The 17,918-nt window shown below is 45.4% G+C and overlaps 1 protein-coding gene across 1 annotated transcript in view; it reads left to right on the plus strand.

Annotated features, from left to right (window-relative positions):
- Window positions 1-16,880, plus strand: part of armh3 (armadillo like helical domain containing 3) — a 56,541-nt gene extending 39,661 nt beyond the window's left edge. The window contains exons 24-26 of the mRNA XM_036551124.1: window positions 1,491-1,569; window positions 14,321-14,437; window positions 15,992-16,880. Coding sequence (XP_036407017.1) covers window positions 1,491-1,569; window positions 14,321-14,437; window positions 15,992-16,084 — 289 coding nt within the window. The 3' untranslated portion in view covers window positions 16,085-16,880. The remainder of the gene's footprint in view (window positions 1-1,490; window positions 1,570-14,320; window positions 14,438-15,991) is intronic.
- Window positions 16,881-17,918: the final 1,038 nt, after the last annotated feature.

A 17,918-nucleotide genomic window follows, 5' to 3' on the forward strand; every position in this document is an offset into this window, starting at 1 on the left:
AGCTACATTTTAGCCGAGCCAGAAGAAACACAAAGAGACACTGGCATTTCAAGTCGAATAGATGGCTGGTGACTTTGAGCAAAGCGTATATCCAGAGGTAGTGTATTCGGGAAGTGTCGCTCATTTAGGAGGGGGTGGCTGGGTGTGGTCAGAGACACAGTGCTTTTACAGATGTGAGCAGATCTAGGGAGCAAACTTGAAAAGATGTAAGATGTAAGAGGATCAACAGCTTAGTCACATAGAGATGTTCTGTGGAACAGTACATGTAATAGCCATGTTTGGCATTGGCTCTCACTTAGGGAAATGGAGTATTCTCCTGCAGGGAATCGAACCAGCAACCTTTTGGTTACAGACCTTGTTTCTTAGCACTGTGATACACTGCCGCCCCAGAGCAGTTTGTGTACCAAATTAGACAAAGAGGAGTCGTATGAGAAAGAAAATTAAAATGATTATATCCTTGCTTTTCTGATGAACTCATCCTTTTCTTGTGTCTCTGCTGATGGAGTGTGGAGAGTGGTGGGAAACACATGTATAATGCAGTGGGGGCCACTCTGTGTTTGGGGTATGAGTCTTGCCGTCATGCCTGATACAGAAAGAATTGCATCTGCACTGATATTTGAGAGACAAACAAAACAATAATGAGACTTGTATTAAAAAATGGCACCCTGCCCCCAACTGCTGTTGCAGCAGCTGGTCAAGACTGCAAATGAAATTGAAACATTTCATTGCCAAGTTTGAAAAGAAGAAGCCAGGCAGTAAATTGGTGGATTGAGAAGACATTAATCCACAGGGAGACAGAGAGAGTGGTGGGGTGGAAGGGGAGGGTTTTGTGCCTGCTGGGGCTGATGGGCAAAGTGGGGCTCTGGGCACCCACTTATTATTCTGCTCACGCATGGAGATTGAAAGCGGGGGTATTTTATTGGCTGGAGCTTACAGATTTATGTCCCCTGATTGGACAGTGTGGGCAGTAAATGTAGCCAGGCTTACAAAAAAGGCAAGGAGATGCCGTGCTGCTAAAACAGACAAACGGGTGTGTGTGTGTGTGTGTGTGTGTGTTGGGGGGTCTGGGTCCATCCACAACTCATTAAAAGAAAGTAATTGCAAGCTATTGATTTGTGCCAAGTCACAAAGTGGTTGATGGTATTAAGGAGAGCGTTGTTTGTTGTTAGTTAATCAGCTGATTGATGGTAATGCATGGTGGTAATTACTGAGGGATGGGGGTGGATATTGGGTGTTGGGGGGTAGCGGGAGCATGCTAGGAGAAGGACGCACAGTGTGGTTACAGAGGACAAGAGAACCAAGCAATCCAATACTGTTCAGTGCTGTTGAATACAGCTGAATACAGGTGCGTCTGTTCAGTGGGAGTAAGAATGGGTTTGTGTGCGTGCGTGCGTACACGCATGCACCAAGTGACTATTGCAGCCTGTTGAGCATTTTAATGGCTTTTGCATTTGATTGGATTTCATGGGATTTTTTGCTTTTCATTGCAGGGCCATCATCAACCATTTCAACCCCAAGATTGAGTCCTACGCCGCTGTGAACCACATCTCTCAACTGTCTGAAGATCAGGTAGATGCGACTAACCTCTCCTGTGGCTCTGTGTCAGTCAAACATGGAGCTGACCTGATGCCCAGCCTCTCACAAAAAAGAGCTCATTGCTCATGGAAGTAGATTATTGTACTACATTCCAGCATAGAGAGCTAGCCTTGTAAGTCTGGAGATTCTCTTCAGTGCTGATTGATGCCCTCATTGTGGCGGGTTGTTGTTGTGATTACGTGCCCTGGAAGGTGTCTGTAATGAAACTTGTGCATGACCTCAGTCCTGGGGTTATCACATGTCGGTCTTTGAGGTTTTTCCATGCTTTGGCAGGTTTTGGATCCAAGCTCTGATTTTGAGAACTTGTTCACACAAAGAAATCCACAGTCTGCCTCAGAATCAGAAGTCAGCACCAGAGTGTGAACTTTCACCTTTTTTCATTCAACAGTGCAGTTCTCCAATTGCCATCACTCTGTCTTTCAACAGATCAAAAAATCAATCCAATTTAATATGTTATCCCACAATCAAGATTGTCACAAAGCTCTGTACATGTAGTATAGTGGATTTCAAGAAGGAATTAAAAAAAACAGTAAACCTAAGTAAAGTAATCCTTTACCCCGAGAGCAGGTGGCTGAGAGGCTCCTTCCAAATAATGGAAAAGATAACATTTTGATATTACATAATGGCATCTATTCATCATAGCAGTTCCATTCTATAGCCAGTGAGGTGGGTAGGGGATGGCATAGTGGCCTTAGGTAGGCTATGAATGTGGACCCTTATAGCCTGAATCCAATTTGAAATTACTGCCACAGTCACTAACTTTTTCAGCCAGGTTCTTATGTAGTTTCTGATAATGAACACACATGATTAGATGAACCTATCCACTGAACTAAAATACATGTTGATGTATGTGGTTGATATGTGTGGCAGGCTGTAAACCCATGACTGCATACAAGGTAGGCTCTCATTCAGAAGAAGAAAACAAAACAATATTAATTATATTACATTAATTACTCCAAACTGTAGATGGTTTGGTGTTATTTGCATTTTAGATATACCCTTGTGCCCTGTATTAAATCATTTTATTGCATTGCATTGCAGGAGATGCTGTGTACTAGGTGTGCATGACAAATGATCTACTTTCAGCCAGTTAAGACAAGGTAGTCTGGTTTGGATGAAAACTAGTCTACACATGGTCGTTCACGATTTGATGAAGTAGGTTGTGTGTTTGAATTCTGTACAGTTACGGTAATCAGTCTGTCAGGAGCAAACAGTGAACCCGGATTTTAAACCTGACCATAAGTACGAAAGTTTGACAAGAATGAAAATTGGATAGCTTGGACTCACTGCTAAACTATCTGCATCAACTCATTGTTTCAGGCAGGAAAATTAAACCAATTAATTATCTCTTCTTAGGGCTCATGGTCTCTCCCTCATTAATATTGATGAATAAAGTACAAAACTCTGGATTCATCCCGTGGTTTTTGTGAACTAACGAGCGATTGCATTAGGAGTCCAAGGTTTCGATATGTGATCTTACAATTGAGAGTCTGAGCGATGGGTAATTGGGTCTCCTCCCTGCGTAGCGCCTCACCTCGCGATCGCAGGAACGAGAAGCTGCAGCGGCTCGTCGGTCTTCGTTAACGCCACGCTGAACAGAAGTCAGAGAGCTGCGTGTTCCTGTAGCAGCCACGACATGTTTCTGTAGGACAACGATATTTTAACAATGTCAGAATTCTCCATCTCGCTGATCGGTGTAAAAGGTCAACGTAGTAATATCCTGTTTAAAATTAAAACAAAACGAAAAAAAGAGAAAGAAATTTATCAGCGCTAATGACCGTTTCCCCGCCGCTTGTGTAATTGTGTGTCAGTTACGGGGCCGAACTTAATCATGTTCCCAAAGGCCAGTTTTTAATGAGGAAGAGAGCCAGAGCTCTGTCTTGCATGGCCAGTAGTTTCTGCCTCTCAGGACCAGTGTCACGTGTATCACTGTTAGGTTTGCTCCTCTGAGACAGAAGAGCGTTTTGCTTGCATTACAGTCACCGGCCTGCAGAGGGCGGTGGCAGGGTAACAGCAAAGCATGGCTGATGGAGGGGCCCAGTAGTAGCACCACCTCATCGTTCTCTGGGATGTCTTGATGTCGGAGGGCCTTGATTGGTTACTCCAGGGGTTCTGACTCTTATTCCCCTTGATTTCATACCCTGATCCAGATTTCTAGTGTTCTGCATACCCCTACCGGTGCGCATTATCACAAAATTGGCTCACCAAATTAACTGGAATAAAGCGAAGCATTTGAAGCCACACTGTGTGGGGATTGCTTTCAGCAGGTTTAAATCATGTTATCTACAGTAAGTGCACTCTTAAAGGTGCGTTTTTAAATTTACCCTTAATTTACCCTTAAGCTCAAGTAGATCCAAGGAAAGCTTTATACATAATAAATGTTCTTAAAGTTATGAAAATGTAGTATGGCCTCCACCATTTCTGTAAGTGCACCCAAGTATCCTTAGGAGATATCCCCAATAACTGGAGGATTAAGAATAGGGTCAGCAGTGTGGTGTAGTGCTAAGGAGCAGGGCTCATAGCCCAAAGGTTGCCAGGTCTATTTCCCACTGAGCCACTGCTGCTGTACTCTTGGGCAATGCACATAACCCAGAATTGCCAAGTGAATCTCCAGCTGTGTAGAGACAACATGTGGCAAACGCAACCAATGCAAGTTACCCTGATTGAGAGCATCTGCTAAGCAGCTAAATGTGAGTGTAAATGAACGCCGCAGTTTGAGATCCACTGGGCAGCTGCAGGCAGTGTGTTGAGTGCACACACAGTGTTACTGGACTGACACTGGAAGAGTTCTGTGCCACTGAAGCTGTGAGATTGATTGGAATCGGCTGATGTGTCAATGGCACTTTGCACTCAAGGAAGATAAAACTTCTCTGCACTCCCCCAGTGGTTTGATAACCCTTATGCTGTGTGTGTGTGTGTGTGTGTGTGTGCGCGCGCGCGCATGGGGATGGAGTTCATTAAACTTAGATCAGACCAATCCATTACAATTATTGTGTCTAATTCCATTTAATGCGTGAACATTTTTTGCCTTGTTTGGGATACAAAAAGAAATTTATGTTTTTATTTGTTATGGAGTTACAGAGCTATGAACAGGCATTGTGGGCAGCATCTTGCTTCTCAAGAGCATTGTTTTGAGAAGAACACAAGATAAGACTTGTGTAATCATGCACTCCTGCAATTACCTGACTGCTCATATTTAAGATATTGAAGCCTCTATGCATTAAAATCACCCCAAAAATCTATTCTTTGCACACTCTTACACTTGATATGGTTCGGGGGCGATAGTGTAGCATAGAGGTAAGGAGCAGGGCTTGTAGCCAAAAGGTTTCCCACTGGGGCACTGCTGCTGTACTCTTGGGCAAGCTACTCACCCAGAATTGCCTCAGTAAATACCCAGCTGTATAAATGGGTCACGTAGAAATTGTTATCTGTGGAGGTCACTAAATGACAGTAATGACAATAATGTAATATAATGTATCCCCCCTAAAAATCTCTGTGTGCTCTTAGTCTTGAGATGGTTGTGAGATGTCTGTGATTTGCCCTACATTCTAAGTGATCACAGGCATTTCAGGTATGATCGCCATTCCTCATCCAAATCTCGAAGCGCTGTCTGGCTTTGATGTTCCTGTTCTGCGCTCAGACTCTCTACTCCTCAGACAACTGAGATCACAAACAATGTCACAAAGCCATCTCCCCAGGGAAGTGGAATGTGTCAGAGAGTAATCCCTCCTCCTCACCATTTGCTCTGAATGCCAGAATCATTTCAGAAGGGAAGTGTCTTTTCCTTGGCACATCAATCCCATTTAAACAGATGAAAGGACCTGTTAGGATTAGTGGTTTCTGTCTAGTTCTGGTTCATCCAGTTTTCAAAGAATGTTTATCGGATGTTTAGGTGGTGTGATTTAATTTCAGCCTGTCAGAAAAGCATTCTTAAAGTAGACTTATGTCTACTTAACTGTGCACTGCATGCATTGGCAAAAAATGGTGATTTACTTTGATAACATAATGCTAAATTATAATAGTTATGCTAAAACTTTACCTTGGGCTGTGCCTGGACAGCAACAGAAAAACAAACAAAATAAGAATCTGGAAGCATATTGAGCTTGTACTTAAAAGTCACTCTGCAGAAAGCCCGTGGGAAGAAAAAAAAAAATCACTCATTGTGAGGAAATCAGATTTGGCATCACTGATTGGTCGGTTACACAAGCACGTTCCAAAGCTGGTTTCTAAGCTATGCTGAATGCATACAAAATCATGTTGTACAGGATGGGGTGTGTTGGCTTTCTATTACTGCTCTTGTTGTCTTTCTCTTATAATGGACTTTTAATATAATGGACTTAAGCTGACATCCTTGTAGTAGGGAATAATGTCAAAAGGCCAAGTTCCAGGATGAAGGGTGTAAAGATTTGTTCTGGTTACAAGGACGCTAGCTTGTTCACTGTGACCAGGTAGTAGTGTATCTCTTATAATCTCTTATTATTGAACATGTCAGTAAGCTTTTTGCATGAGCAGATGTTGACAGTGGCTGTTCACTAACTTATTACTTAACTGTCTTTACTTACAAGATTATTACTTATTTTAATCCAGCTTCTACTGTTGGCAGTATGGCCAAGGACAGAGTGGTTGTACTTGTTCATGTTTCAGTTTAGTGGTAATGTTGGGTTGTCCACCCCAAAAACACATCACTGATTGGTTGAACACAAGTGATGTCATGAACTTCTACAACTCATGAACACTACAATTCCCATGGTGCATCAGGAGGCAAACACCGTCAGCAGGTAGGCGCTTCATCCTATCGCTGTCAGAGTAACTCAAAGGTGCTCTCACGAGTCCCAGGTGATGAGTACCGAGGGTGGAGAGACGCAGGCACCTCGGCTGACCCACCCAGTCCCAGACAGAAGCCAATTTGTTCCACTGCTATGAGCTCCCGGGTCATTGCCGGCAAATGAGCATGCTATATATCTGTGAGGCGGCGCTCGGTCATGATGTGTGAATTGATTTACTGAGGGTGTTTGGGGATACATGCAGACGTAGGGGCGTGCAGAAGCCTTTGACAGGTACTTTAAATGAACCTGGCGGCCCACAGATAGCGGAGCTACAGTTAGGGAATCTCGCAGCACAGACTGCACCTCCTGTCCTCACAGGTTCTGAGAACAGCCTGTACATCTCTCTTTCTCTCTCTCTCCCAGGCTTTCAGTTTACTTCGTCTCTCTGTCTCTTTTGGTCTGGCCATCGCTCTCTCTCTCCATCTCTTTCTCTCTTCCATCTTCCATGGTCCTACATGCCAGTCTTCACTTTTAATGAGCTGCGAAATGCTCTCTTATCCTGTCTCCCGAGCTGTCACCTGCCTAGCCCCGCCTGCCATCCCTCTCCCCCCCAAACTCATGGCTGTGCAGTAGTTGTTGGTGTCTCAGGAGAAGTGGTGTACCACGAGCCACTCCCCCTCCCCCCATTAGGAAGCTGCATAGTGCTGACTAGACCAGGAGCAGGCCATGAGATGGGGGGGTATGGGTGGAGGGGGTGGGGGTCTAGCTTCAGCACACCATCCCTGTCCTCTTGATTTGAAAGTAGTTTGCTGAAAAAAGCGCTGGTGCCACACAGTTTGGCGTTTTTCCTCTCGCTGTTGATGAATATTTCAGAGCACGCAGCGCAAAGCACTCGACAAGCTCTCTCAGGCAGCCATTTGTCTTCATTTCTTAAAACAATAAAAAACAAGATGGCAAGAAGAAATTAAAAGACGCTGTACATCGTGAGGCCGCTTTCTCAGTTGCAATTGAGGTAGTGGTTGACATCTTATTTCAAAATTTCCCAGCTTATATGTGATATCACAGGAGAATGAAAACCTGGAAATGGTCAGGGCAGGGATCAGGGCTAAGCTGGTAGAAACTATTGTGGTACTGGGTGAGAAGTTGTGCCACCCCATTACAAGTTTTTTTTTTTTCCTTGAGCAATATATGCATTTGCACAGGGTTGGGGGGGTTCGGGGGTGTGAGGATAATGCTGGGATGTTACATTGAAAGAGAGTGAAAATGAATGCCTCTCGCTGTGCTTTGGGGAGATGGATGCTCTGTATGAAAGTGCCCCTGGCAGTGTTCTAGAATGCACAGCGGAAAGCTGAGATTCTTGCCACCGCTGGGGTGGCAGTGTAGCATAGTGGTAAGGAGCAGGGTTTGTAGCCAAAAGGTTGCTGGTTCGATTCCCTGCTAAGGCACTGCTATTGTACCCTTAGGCAAGGTACTTAACCCAGATTTGATGCAGTAAGTATCCAGCTGTATAAATGGATAACATTTAAAAACTGTAACCTGTGTAAGTCACTCTGGATAAGAGCGTCTGCTAAATAATGTAAGATGTAATGTAATTTTTTGGGAGGCATGGTGGGAGTGGGTGCATAAAATATTCCACATCATGCACCACATGTCACATGGTCCAATTCTGACACAACAAACCACACCTCATTTATTTAGTCTGGTGTCGATCCAGGAAGTCCATACTGAGAAAAGAGACTTTAATTTGAAAACATGTTAAGAGCCTTCAGATTTTAACGGATTTACGTCCAAGTCGCAAAAAGAACCTCCGTCGCCCTCTCATCAAACCGTGAATCTCTTGTCATCGAGGTCTTGAGTTCGCATTGTGTCGTTTGCAGGGAAAGACCTGCTGATTGAAACCTAAGCGTTTCCTCATGCTTTATCTCCCGCTCCCCGTAATGGGAGCGGGGCCCATTGTTTGCCTTGCTTTCGCAAACGTTGAACCCCATTAACAGCGTAAATGATCCGTCATCTGCGGCGGAGTGATTCCCTTTTTATAGCGATACGCAGCTGCAGCCTTGTTGGCACGTCTCCTCTCTTAATTTCCCTGCTATCTTTATCACTGCAGTGGTTGTGTGCCTGCGTGTGCCCGTGTGTGCGTGTGTGTATTGCAAATTCGGTTACTCTTATAGAAGTTGGTATTTATCTAGCTATCGTAGCAAGCGGAGCTGCTTCTGACATTGACGTTCCATAGAATTTAGTTACTGTTTAAGCTTTAAAGGCGTCTATGCATGAGTGACTTATAAATATAATTTTATAGTAATATAGTTCACTTTGGTTCTTTACTTGATATTATATACTTGATAATATTTGGTAATATTCATATATTGTTGCTTGTTTATAATTAGATTATACCGAGTTAAAATAATCTTTGTATCCATTCAGTAGGAAGCTAATGTTGTGGTTGTCAATTTTATTTAACTTAAATATAAGCTGTCACTGTAATGATTAATCTTGTAATTCTGTGATTGTAGATCGTTATTATTAGTATCTGTTATAATTACATGAGCAAATTTATACTGATTGCAGTATTATGCAGCTCTTTATGCATAATGTGTTATTACATTCTTGTTTTTTATATCATTCTAGAAACCATACGTGCATACACACGCACGCACGCACGCACACACACACACACACACACACACATATATGACATACAGTCATTGTGTTTGTTCCACCATTATACAGAGTAAAACTTGGAAGACTCGCATACTCTGTAATAGGAGTGAATAATGTAGGGAAGTGTTGGCACAGTGAATAAGAGTTTCAGGGAAGGGAGAAAGTGTTACCTGGTAATGTGGTGTCCTGAGAGTGAAATACAGCAGGGAGGTCTGGACTACAGGCAGTTCCATCAACCCCTGGGTGAGAGAGAGGAGTCATGAATACAGAGCCCCTGATAAAGATGTCTGTTTCTGCCAGGGGAGGTTAAGTGTGTCTGGTGGCACTGGGGTGAAGGGCTTCGCCTCTCCTCACGGTCCGAGGGGGACAGGTATATTTCTGTTAGAGAGCACCTCACTGGTCACCCAGGTGGAAGGAGAGGAATGGTATCATGGCTGCAGCTGACACTCCCGATGACAGCGCTCCTGCAGACAGGAGCTGACCGCCGTGTCTCAAACTCTGAGGTTCTGACTCAATGTCCTGCTCCTGACCCCGTCCATACCCTGAGTTGAGCAGAGAATTCTGATTGGCTGGTGGTGGGTGATGGAAGGTCTTCTGTGATGCTGGGAGTGCAGCACTGCCTGAATTGGCCTTGTGGGGAGCTGCATCATGGGAGCCAGTAAATAGGGTGGTTTGTTGCAGTGCAACAGTGACCTTGTTTTACCTGCTGAGGCGGCTGGGCAGTGTCACGCACGCGCCGCTCCGCTTCCACAGATGAATGGAAAACGAAATGTGCAGGGAATTGTGGGAATGAGATCCTGTAATGGCTGTCTGGGTGGGGATCTCTCAAACACACACACACAGAAAATGACACAGAAGCGACCACACACAGACTCAGTAAGAAAAAAAGCAAAAATACAGGAATATGAATGTACACACCAACACACAGAAGAACATTGGAACACAACATGCTCTGTCTCTCTCTCTCTCTCTCTCTCACTCACACACACACACACACACACACACACAGGAAGAGTTATACAGAGGAATATAAAGGCACACAACAAAGAGCGCACACACACACACACAGGAAGAGTTATACAGAGGAATATAAAGGCACACAACAAAGAGCGCACACACGCACACGCACACGCACACACACACACACACACACACACACACACAGGAAGAGTTATACAGAGGAATATAAAGGCACACAACAAAGAGCGCACACACACACACACACACACACACACACACAGGAAGAGTTATACAGAGGAATATAAAGGCACACAACAAAGAGCGCACACACACTCACACATGTAGCTACAGTGGTATATAAGCTTTGGTCACCAAGTCTGCCTCAGAGGTCCTCTGTGTGCATTGTGCGCTGGTTCAGAAGCAGAGCGCTAGTTTCGTGGAAGATGTTGTGAAGTGATTCGAAAGGAGCTGAAAAGTGAACTGGCCTCCCAGAGTTCCTTCTTTAAAGTAATCCAGCTCTGATTGCAAGTGTAACGCGTTCTGACTGGATGTGGCCGTACGAGCGCGTGGGAAATTTAAGTCATGCTGTCGTTACTGGGCCATTTGTGCATGCAGGGCACCACACTGCTGATTCCCGTTTGAATAATTTAGTTACGCACTCTTTCAATTTGATCTCTCGAGTCTGTTGACATTTAGTCATGTTCTGGTTTCTAAATGGCAGGCTGTGTGTCCCTGACTCGTGCATTGAGCTCTTGTGGTAACGCTAATATAGAAGCATTTATCAGAACGCTGAAATGAAACCTTTGCCTTAGGCTGCTACTGTAGTAATTTTTTTCCACATGGGTATCTTTACAAAGGTGCTCCAAAGCAATTATATGCATTAGAAGACAATTTTCAAGTTGTCATTCAGATAAATCCCATGCCCCCCCCCCAGCCCTTTGGAAGTTATGTAATCATATCAGCGTGTCATAGCAGCTGAAAATGTCACCCTCACATTAATAAGTGGAGATTGAGGCGGTCCCTGAAATCCCTGTCTATCTGGGGCAGCAATGTGGAAGAGCGGGTTTAGCTGTTGGGCTTTCAGCTAAAAGGGTTGCAAGTTGAAATCCCAGGTGCCAGGACAAAGGCACGACCTTGATCCTGTCAAATTTCAGCTTTATTCCCAGTAACGGCAGCAACTTCTAAATGCAACAATTTGGCAAAGAAAATGACAGCAACACAAGCGTTCCAGATTCAGTGGAGTCAGTCTGAACCCTGAGTCTTTATACTGATTACTTTTTGCCCCAATTGCATGCTTGATTGTCTGATTCACTAGACAAATACCCAGGGCATGATGATGAATCTGTAACACCTGTCAGTTAGCCAGCCCTGTATTGGCTGTCCTACAGCGATTGAGTTAGCACGTCTGTTGACTTGAGTAGTGTCTGGTCTCTCACCCCAGGTTGCTGACCTACTGTGAATCAATATGTACCGACTGTACTGTAATTATGATAAGATCAGGGAGCCATTTGGCAAGGAGACACGATGACTTCAGAGTTCCGGAGACACGACGGTTGGCCTTTTATTGCGTTATAATACAACATTCCATTTTTTGGCCAGAGACAAGGGGCTGCAGAGAACTCTGTAACGACTTGAACTTACAGTATGTGAGACTTGATAAATCCTGTTCTTGGGGGGGATTGAGGGAGGTGGGGGTCTTTGTCGCTGGAGTGGGGCATGACAGCACTGAGATAAATGACATTGAGCAGCACAGTCCACACAGTCCTCCCGGGGATTCCTGGATTGTTAGTCTGTCCCTCCACGTCCTACCCCCCAGTGTCACACGTCCACTGTGTCATAGGTTATAGATCTTACTGCTCTCCTGACCCCTGAAATTATCTTCAGCACTTCAATTGTCTGTTGGAGCCATTGTTTTTTTCCAGGCGTTGTGAAAATGAGATTGAGTTCCCTTAGAGAGACTCGATACCTCTCTTTTCTGTGTTTGTGTGTGTGTGTGTGTGTATGAGAGTGACAGAGAAAGAGAACTCCGTCGTCTAGCACTCTCTTCTCAATCTCTTCTCTCCGTTAAATTCGCCGGTCCTGCAGGTAATGGAGTCCTATAAAGGGCTGTAATAGAAAAGGAGAATGAGAGTAAAAAAAAAAAAAAGAAAAAAGTCAAGTGCTCTCTAATTGAAGGCTGAACGTTTCCCTCGTGAGTGTGTGTGTAAAGAAGATATCCTTTCATTACAAGAGCACCATTTTATTAGCTAACTGCACAATGTCTGCTTTAGCCCCTGTGTTATGATGCTTCTTATCTGTCTGTGCTAAAACTGCCCACAAGGCGGTGATTAAGGTTTTTCGCAAATGAAATTAAACGGCTTAAATATTGTGTTGTGTTATTAGTGTTACCTACGTGTTTGCTCCATCTGCACTGCCAACTTGAAAATAGATTTGTCGTGCATAAGAACCCATCTCTATAACCAGGCTGAAAGTTGAATAGCAATATTGTCACGTGAACGAAAGTGAAATGGGGTAAGTATGGAAGTAATGACCCGCTGATTGTCAAAGGAAAAAAAAAAGAAGTATAAAAACTGCTTGTTTCTCAGCAGGGGCGTTTAACAGCCTGAGACGGCGTCAGGGTAGACTGTACCACACCCCCGGATTTAATATCGGATTTAATTACCCATAATACACCACCCCCCAGGACGTTTCCGTTTCTGGCTGTGATGCTTCATTTCACTGCTTTCGGTTGTGGTAAAACGATACCCCCTCAGCGTTCTTCCTCCTCCTTGTGGCGTTGTCTCGGTTCTTGGGTTGTTTCAGATCGGTCCCCTGTGTGACAGTGAAGGCACTGGTCCGTGAAGCAGCCGCAGGGTTTAGTCTGAGCTCGGGGTCCTATGGAGGTCCGTCATCTCATTCCCTCACTGTAACATTGTGGCTTGAGTGTGTAACCGGAAGAGCGTCAAATGGAGAAGTGCTTATGGATGCTAGGGCTGCGTGCAGGCTCTAAAAGGGAATAGATAAAGGGGAGGGTCTGAATGTTCGCGTTTGCACGCACATGTCAGATATTCTGGTACTTTCTGGTACAAATACTGAAATTTTAAACATTGTTCTTCTGTATTTTTATACTGAACCATGCTATGAGCCAAATTTCCATCTTTAGGATCCTTTTAGAATGGAAAAGGGGACCCTTTCTTCTTGAATTCAATTTTAGACTCACATTTCAGAATGGAGTGGCTGCTGTTCAAAAAATGCTCTTGCTTAAATAATCCATTAGACAGAGATATATGTCAAACTATGAACTGTGGCACAGTTTTTCATCCTGTCAGTCTTTTGACGGCAGGAGACCTTTAATATTGGCACTGTTGATTAAATTACTTCCGATATTGAGCTTTTGGGAAGGACGTTTTGAGAAATGAGGAAGCTGTCTGGTTTGAGCCAGTCAGACTGGATTACCTGGGGTAGTTCTGGGACGTGACCGTGACCATAACTGTGACCGCTGTCTGCAGGACCAGTTTGTAAGTCTGGTCTCCTCTGCGGCCTTGCGACTGAGGCTGTAAATCTGAAGGCCCCTGTCTGAAGTTATGCGTGGGGCGTCGACGCCGTCCTTCCAAAACCTTGTGCATTTTCAATAGGCGGTACGCGTTGAAGATATTTGTTTTATTTTGCTGATGGGATGACGGGTTGGCTAAGGATGAGAGGGTCAGTGGGGGACACTGGGACATCAGTACTGCGCAGTGGTGTCGTTAGGTCCGATCTTTCGGGGCTATAGCGAATATTTTCGCCTGAAAAAGGAGGTGTTTATAGCAAAACAATAGCCAGACTGTGTAACAGAGCAGAACTTGACTTGCAGCGTCCCAAGGTGTGATAATATTTATTTATTATAAAGGTGGATATAACCTCCCCAACCTACAGATGCCGATCTCCCTTCAAAAAAAGACGAGCCCCAGGGAAGCTTGACTTAGCCCTGGATCTTTTCAAGAAACGCCCCTGGTACTGCGCAGCATCACAGCTACGCTTTGGCTACTCTTATCAACGGCGGATAGTATCCCATACGGGTCGAATGGTGACGGCAGTTTCAGTGTTACTCATTCTTCACCGCTGTCAGTTCTCCCCTAGGGAGAGGGGCGTCACCAACCCACGGAGTTGGATTGTTTTGGGGGGAGAAGCAGTGATTGAATCTAGACAGGAGTTTGTATAAATTGAAATTTAACTGATAAGTATGAATCAAGTGAAACGGTCATGCATGTCAGCGCCTACGGATTGCTGCGTGCTCTGGAAAGTACTCCACTGCATGCCATAGTGAGGTGGCAAGTTGTGTTCTAACACCGCTCCTGTATCCTCCCCTCCTGTTTCAGGTTCTGGAAGTGGTACGCTCCAACTACGACACACTCACCCTGAAGCTGCAAGATGGACTGGACCAGTATGAGCGCTACTCAGAGCAGCCCAAGGAGGCGGCCTTCTTCAAAGAACTGGTGAGAAGGAGGGTGGGGCCAGGCAGGGCGGGGTGGGGTGCTGGAGTTGGGGTGGATTGGGGGTTGGTGTGGGGGGTGGTTGCCAGTGTCCAAACCAGGTTCACTCCTACATGGGTAGGCTTGGAGCACTTGACCCTTCAGTTTAGGTTTAAGTTGGCCACTCAAAGGCAATGTGACACACACCCCCTTCCCACCCCTTGGAAATGGAACATTCTGCCAAGCTCAGGGTGGCTCATAACTGAAAGAGCAGGGCTTGTAACCGAAAGGTTGCGGGTTCGATTCCCCGCTGGGGTCACTGCTGCTGTATCTTTGGGCAAGTACTTAGAATTTCCTCAGTAATATCCAGCTGTATAAGTGGGTAACATGTAAAATGTAAAATTGTAAGCTATATAAGCCGCTCCTGATAAGAGTGTCTGCTAAATGACAATAATGTAATGTAATGTAATGCTCGGGGTGTTGGCTCCAGTGCTGTCCTCTCCATCCCACTCATTAATGGGGCTACCTTTGGGTTGAGAGGTGGTCATACTGTGTATGTAAACCAGTCTCATTTGCCTGGTAACAGAATGGTGTAGTTCAGGCGCGGCAGAAGTGCCTCACCATTTTTCACCATATTCAAATGCACTGATACTTCCGTCCCAGGGCCACTGAGTGTTCACTGGGAAAGGAGTGAAGCGGTCAAGTCTAGATCTCCCGGCATCCCTCACTGGTGACAGTTTGAGTGCTATTTGGGAACCCGTCACAGGAACATCCTTCATATTTCTGTAATGAAGTCTGTCAGCTTATTAGGGGCTTTGTGCTTCGCTCCGAGCTTCGGCTACTCTCTCTCTGCTGACAGCGGCCAATCGATCACAGGGAAAATGCGAAGAGCCCCAGGGCTGCAGAGCGCATCGCCCTGCTGTGTGCATGGCTGTTGCCGTCGCATTTAAAAAGCATGCAGAGATAATGCATTTATGTATTTCATTAACTTTATTATCTGCTCACATGGGCTACTGCACTGTCTGAGCTCAGCATTATCGATCCACAAACTTGGGGGATATGCAGCAACCGTCATGGCTTTTCATAGAGGTCAGCAGAGTGGGGGAGGGGGTGTGTGGGTGTGGGTGTGGGTGTGGGTGGGTGTGTGTGCGCGTGCGTGCGTGTGTATGAGTGACTGTGTCTCTGTGTGTGTGTGTGTGTGTGTGTGTGTGTGTGCGCGTGCGTGCGTGTGTATGAGTGACTGTGTCTCTGTCTGTGTACCTGTGTGTGTGGTGTGCAGTTCAGTTTGGTATTTCATTGTATTTTTGATCCTGTATTTTTCTCTGTGCCTGTATGTGATTGTGTGTGTTTCTGTGTGTGTGTGAGTTGTGATGGTGGTGTGTTTTTCTGTGTGTGTGTGTCTGTGTCTGTGTTTCTGTATGTGTATAAATATGCATGTGTGTATGTGATTTTCTATGTGTGTATGCGTGCGCATACATGAGTGTACGGTTGAATTTTGATGTGTGTACGTGTGTACATGTGTCTGTGTTTCTGTGCCTGATGGCACTCTCTCTCTGTCTCTCCCTCTCCCCCCTGCAGGTCCGCTCCATCAGTCTGAACGTACGGAAGAACGTCTCCCTGAACACTCTGAGCCAGGACGTCCTGCTCAAGGAGTTCTCCTCCATATCCTGAGAGGGGGTGCTCCCCCCACCCCGGCTTGCCTCCCTCCTCCTCTCCTTCCCCTTTGCTTGTCCTGGATGATGTCATCTTCCTCAAACCTGCTGGTCTGAAACTCCTCTCACACGCCTTGCACTCTGCTCCGCTAGGGGGGCGCTAGCAGGCGCCACCTGCCCTGCCCGTGTCCATGTGAGAGGGGTGGGCAGCAAGTGCTGAACAAGAAGGCTGTGTCACCTGACACTGTACTTATAAGTGTTACTGTTGAACTGATCCCTGTTAATCAAGACCCTACTGATGAAGACACTTTTGATTTGGTTTAGGTTTTTCCTTTCGTTTGACGACCTCGCGGTTGCCTGCCGGCGCTGTTATTCCGGGAGGCACCGGGGGACTCCGACCTGAAGGGCTTTTGCGTTTGCTGCATATTTAACCAGATCCCTTTTTGTGGTGACAGGAGACAAATGTAGAGGCTTAGCTGAAGAGCACCGCGCAACGCTCCAGATGACAGCCGAAATTGTCCCCCCCCCTTACATCTGCTGTAGATCAGGAGTAGCTGACTGATTCATTTAGTGTTCCTCAGACATAGGGGGGGAGGGTATTAAAGATGCATTTTTACTGACAAGCTGGGCCTTGGGGAGGGGGGAGGCTTGGTCACCCGCTGTTGGCTGAGAGTTGTAACAGAGACCACTGCGCTCAGATCAGCGGGCAGCTCACAGCACAACTGCAACCCCCATGGAGAGCTGACCTGAGGAACAGAAGCTGGACCCTGGCCCACTTCTCCTCCCCTCTGCTCTGTCGAACCCTTGGATCTCCCCCCCCCACTTCCTCTTTTCTTCTGTAGTTATTTTATTTTGTGTGTTTTAAAAAAAAAAAGATAAGACAGAATAAATGTAATTTCTAACTAGTCACCCTGTGGCTGTTGATCGTTTCTTTATTTATTTAGTGTTTCTTTTACAGCCAGTTTCAAGCAAATGCAGACACTGACTGTAATGGCAATAAACACTGACTTTTGAATTCTTACAGAGAACCCATGTAAGAGCCAACAGTTTTACCCGGGCCCCGCCCATCCAAACCATCTCTCCCCAGAAAGTGAAAGTCTCTGTCCTCCCACATCAGACAGCAAGGCCTGAGTACAGACTGAGTCTGAGCTATGCTTTCCTGTGGAGCTAAAAAGCTCTCTGCGTGCCCTCCTCCTTTTGGCAAAGGTGTGCCAACATGGATATTCTATTTACTAAAATTTGTATTATACTCAGCATAGATAGTCTATTTACTAAAGATGTTCTATTTACTCTGTTTACTCCGTATTCAGCTTGGAGTTTTTAACATTGAAAGTTCTGTTTCATTGTCAAAGCTTAAAAGTGTTCTGATTTGCTGAATCTTTCTGAATAATCCGAAGGGGTCTCTGGCCAAAGACAGAAGTCTTGTGCCTGGCTCACCAGTGTGGACAGCACCATTACCCTGTGGAACATCGACAGGGAAGTACAAAAGATGAAAGGAGAGCAATGCTGACAGTCCCCTTGCTTAGTCACCATGAAACTCATTGAACTAAATCTAAAGTGTTGGCTTCTTCTCCAGGAAAAGGCCTGGCTCACAGACCAATGCTTCCACACACACTGATCGGGGTCAGTCTGTTCTGATTGGTCAGTTAGCATCAACATTCTGGAATGTTGGACACACTCTTGGAACAGACGTGAACAGCGAAGTGGGGTCTGTGTACTGTATGTAATCTCAGTGGTACAGAAACACCATCATTTTTTGCATTTTGTTGTGTCCTGTACAGAGTCTCTTTTCACACTTCAGTGGGAGTACACAAGTTCTGTATGAGTGTTTAGAGTCAAAGTGCAAGTTTCTC

Source organism: Megalops cyprinoides, chromosome 1 (assembly GCF_013368585.1).
Source record: "Megalops cyprinoides isolate fMegCyp1 chromosome 1, fMegCyp1.pri, whole genome shotgun sequence".
Classification (NCBI taxonomy): domain Eukaryota; kingdom Metazoa; phylum Chordata; class Actinopteri; order Elopiformes; family Megalopidae; genus Megalops; species Megalops cyprinoides.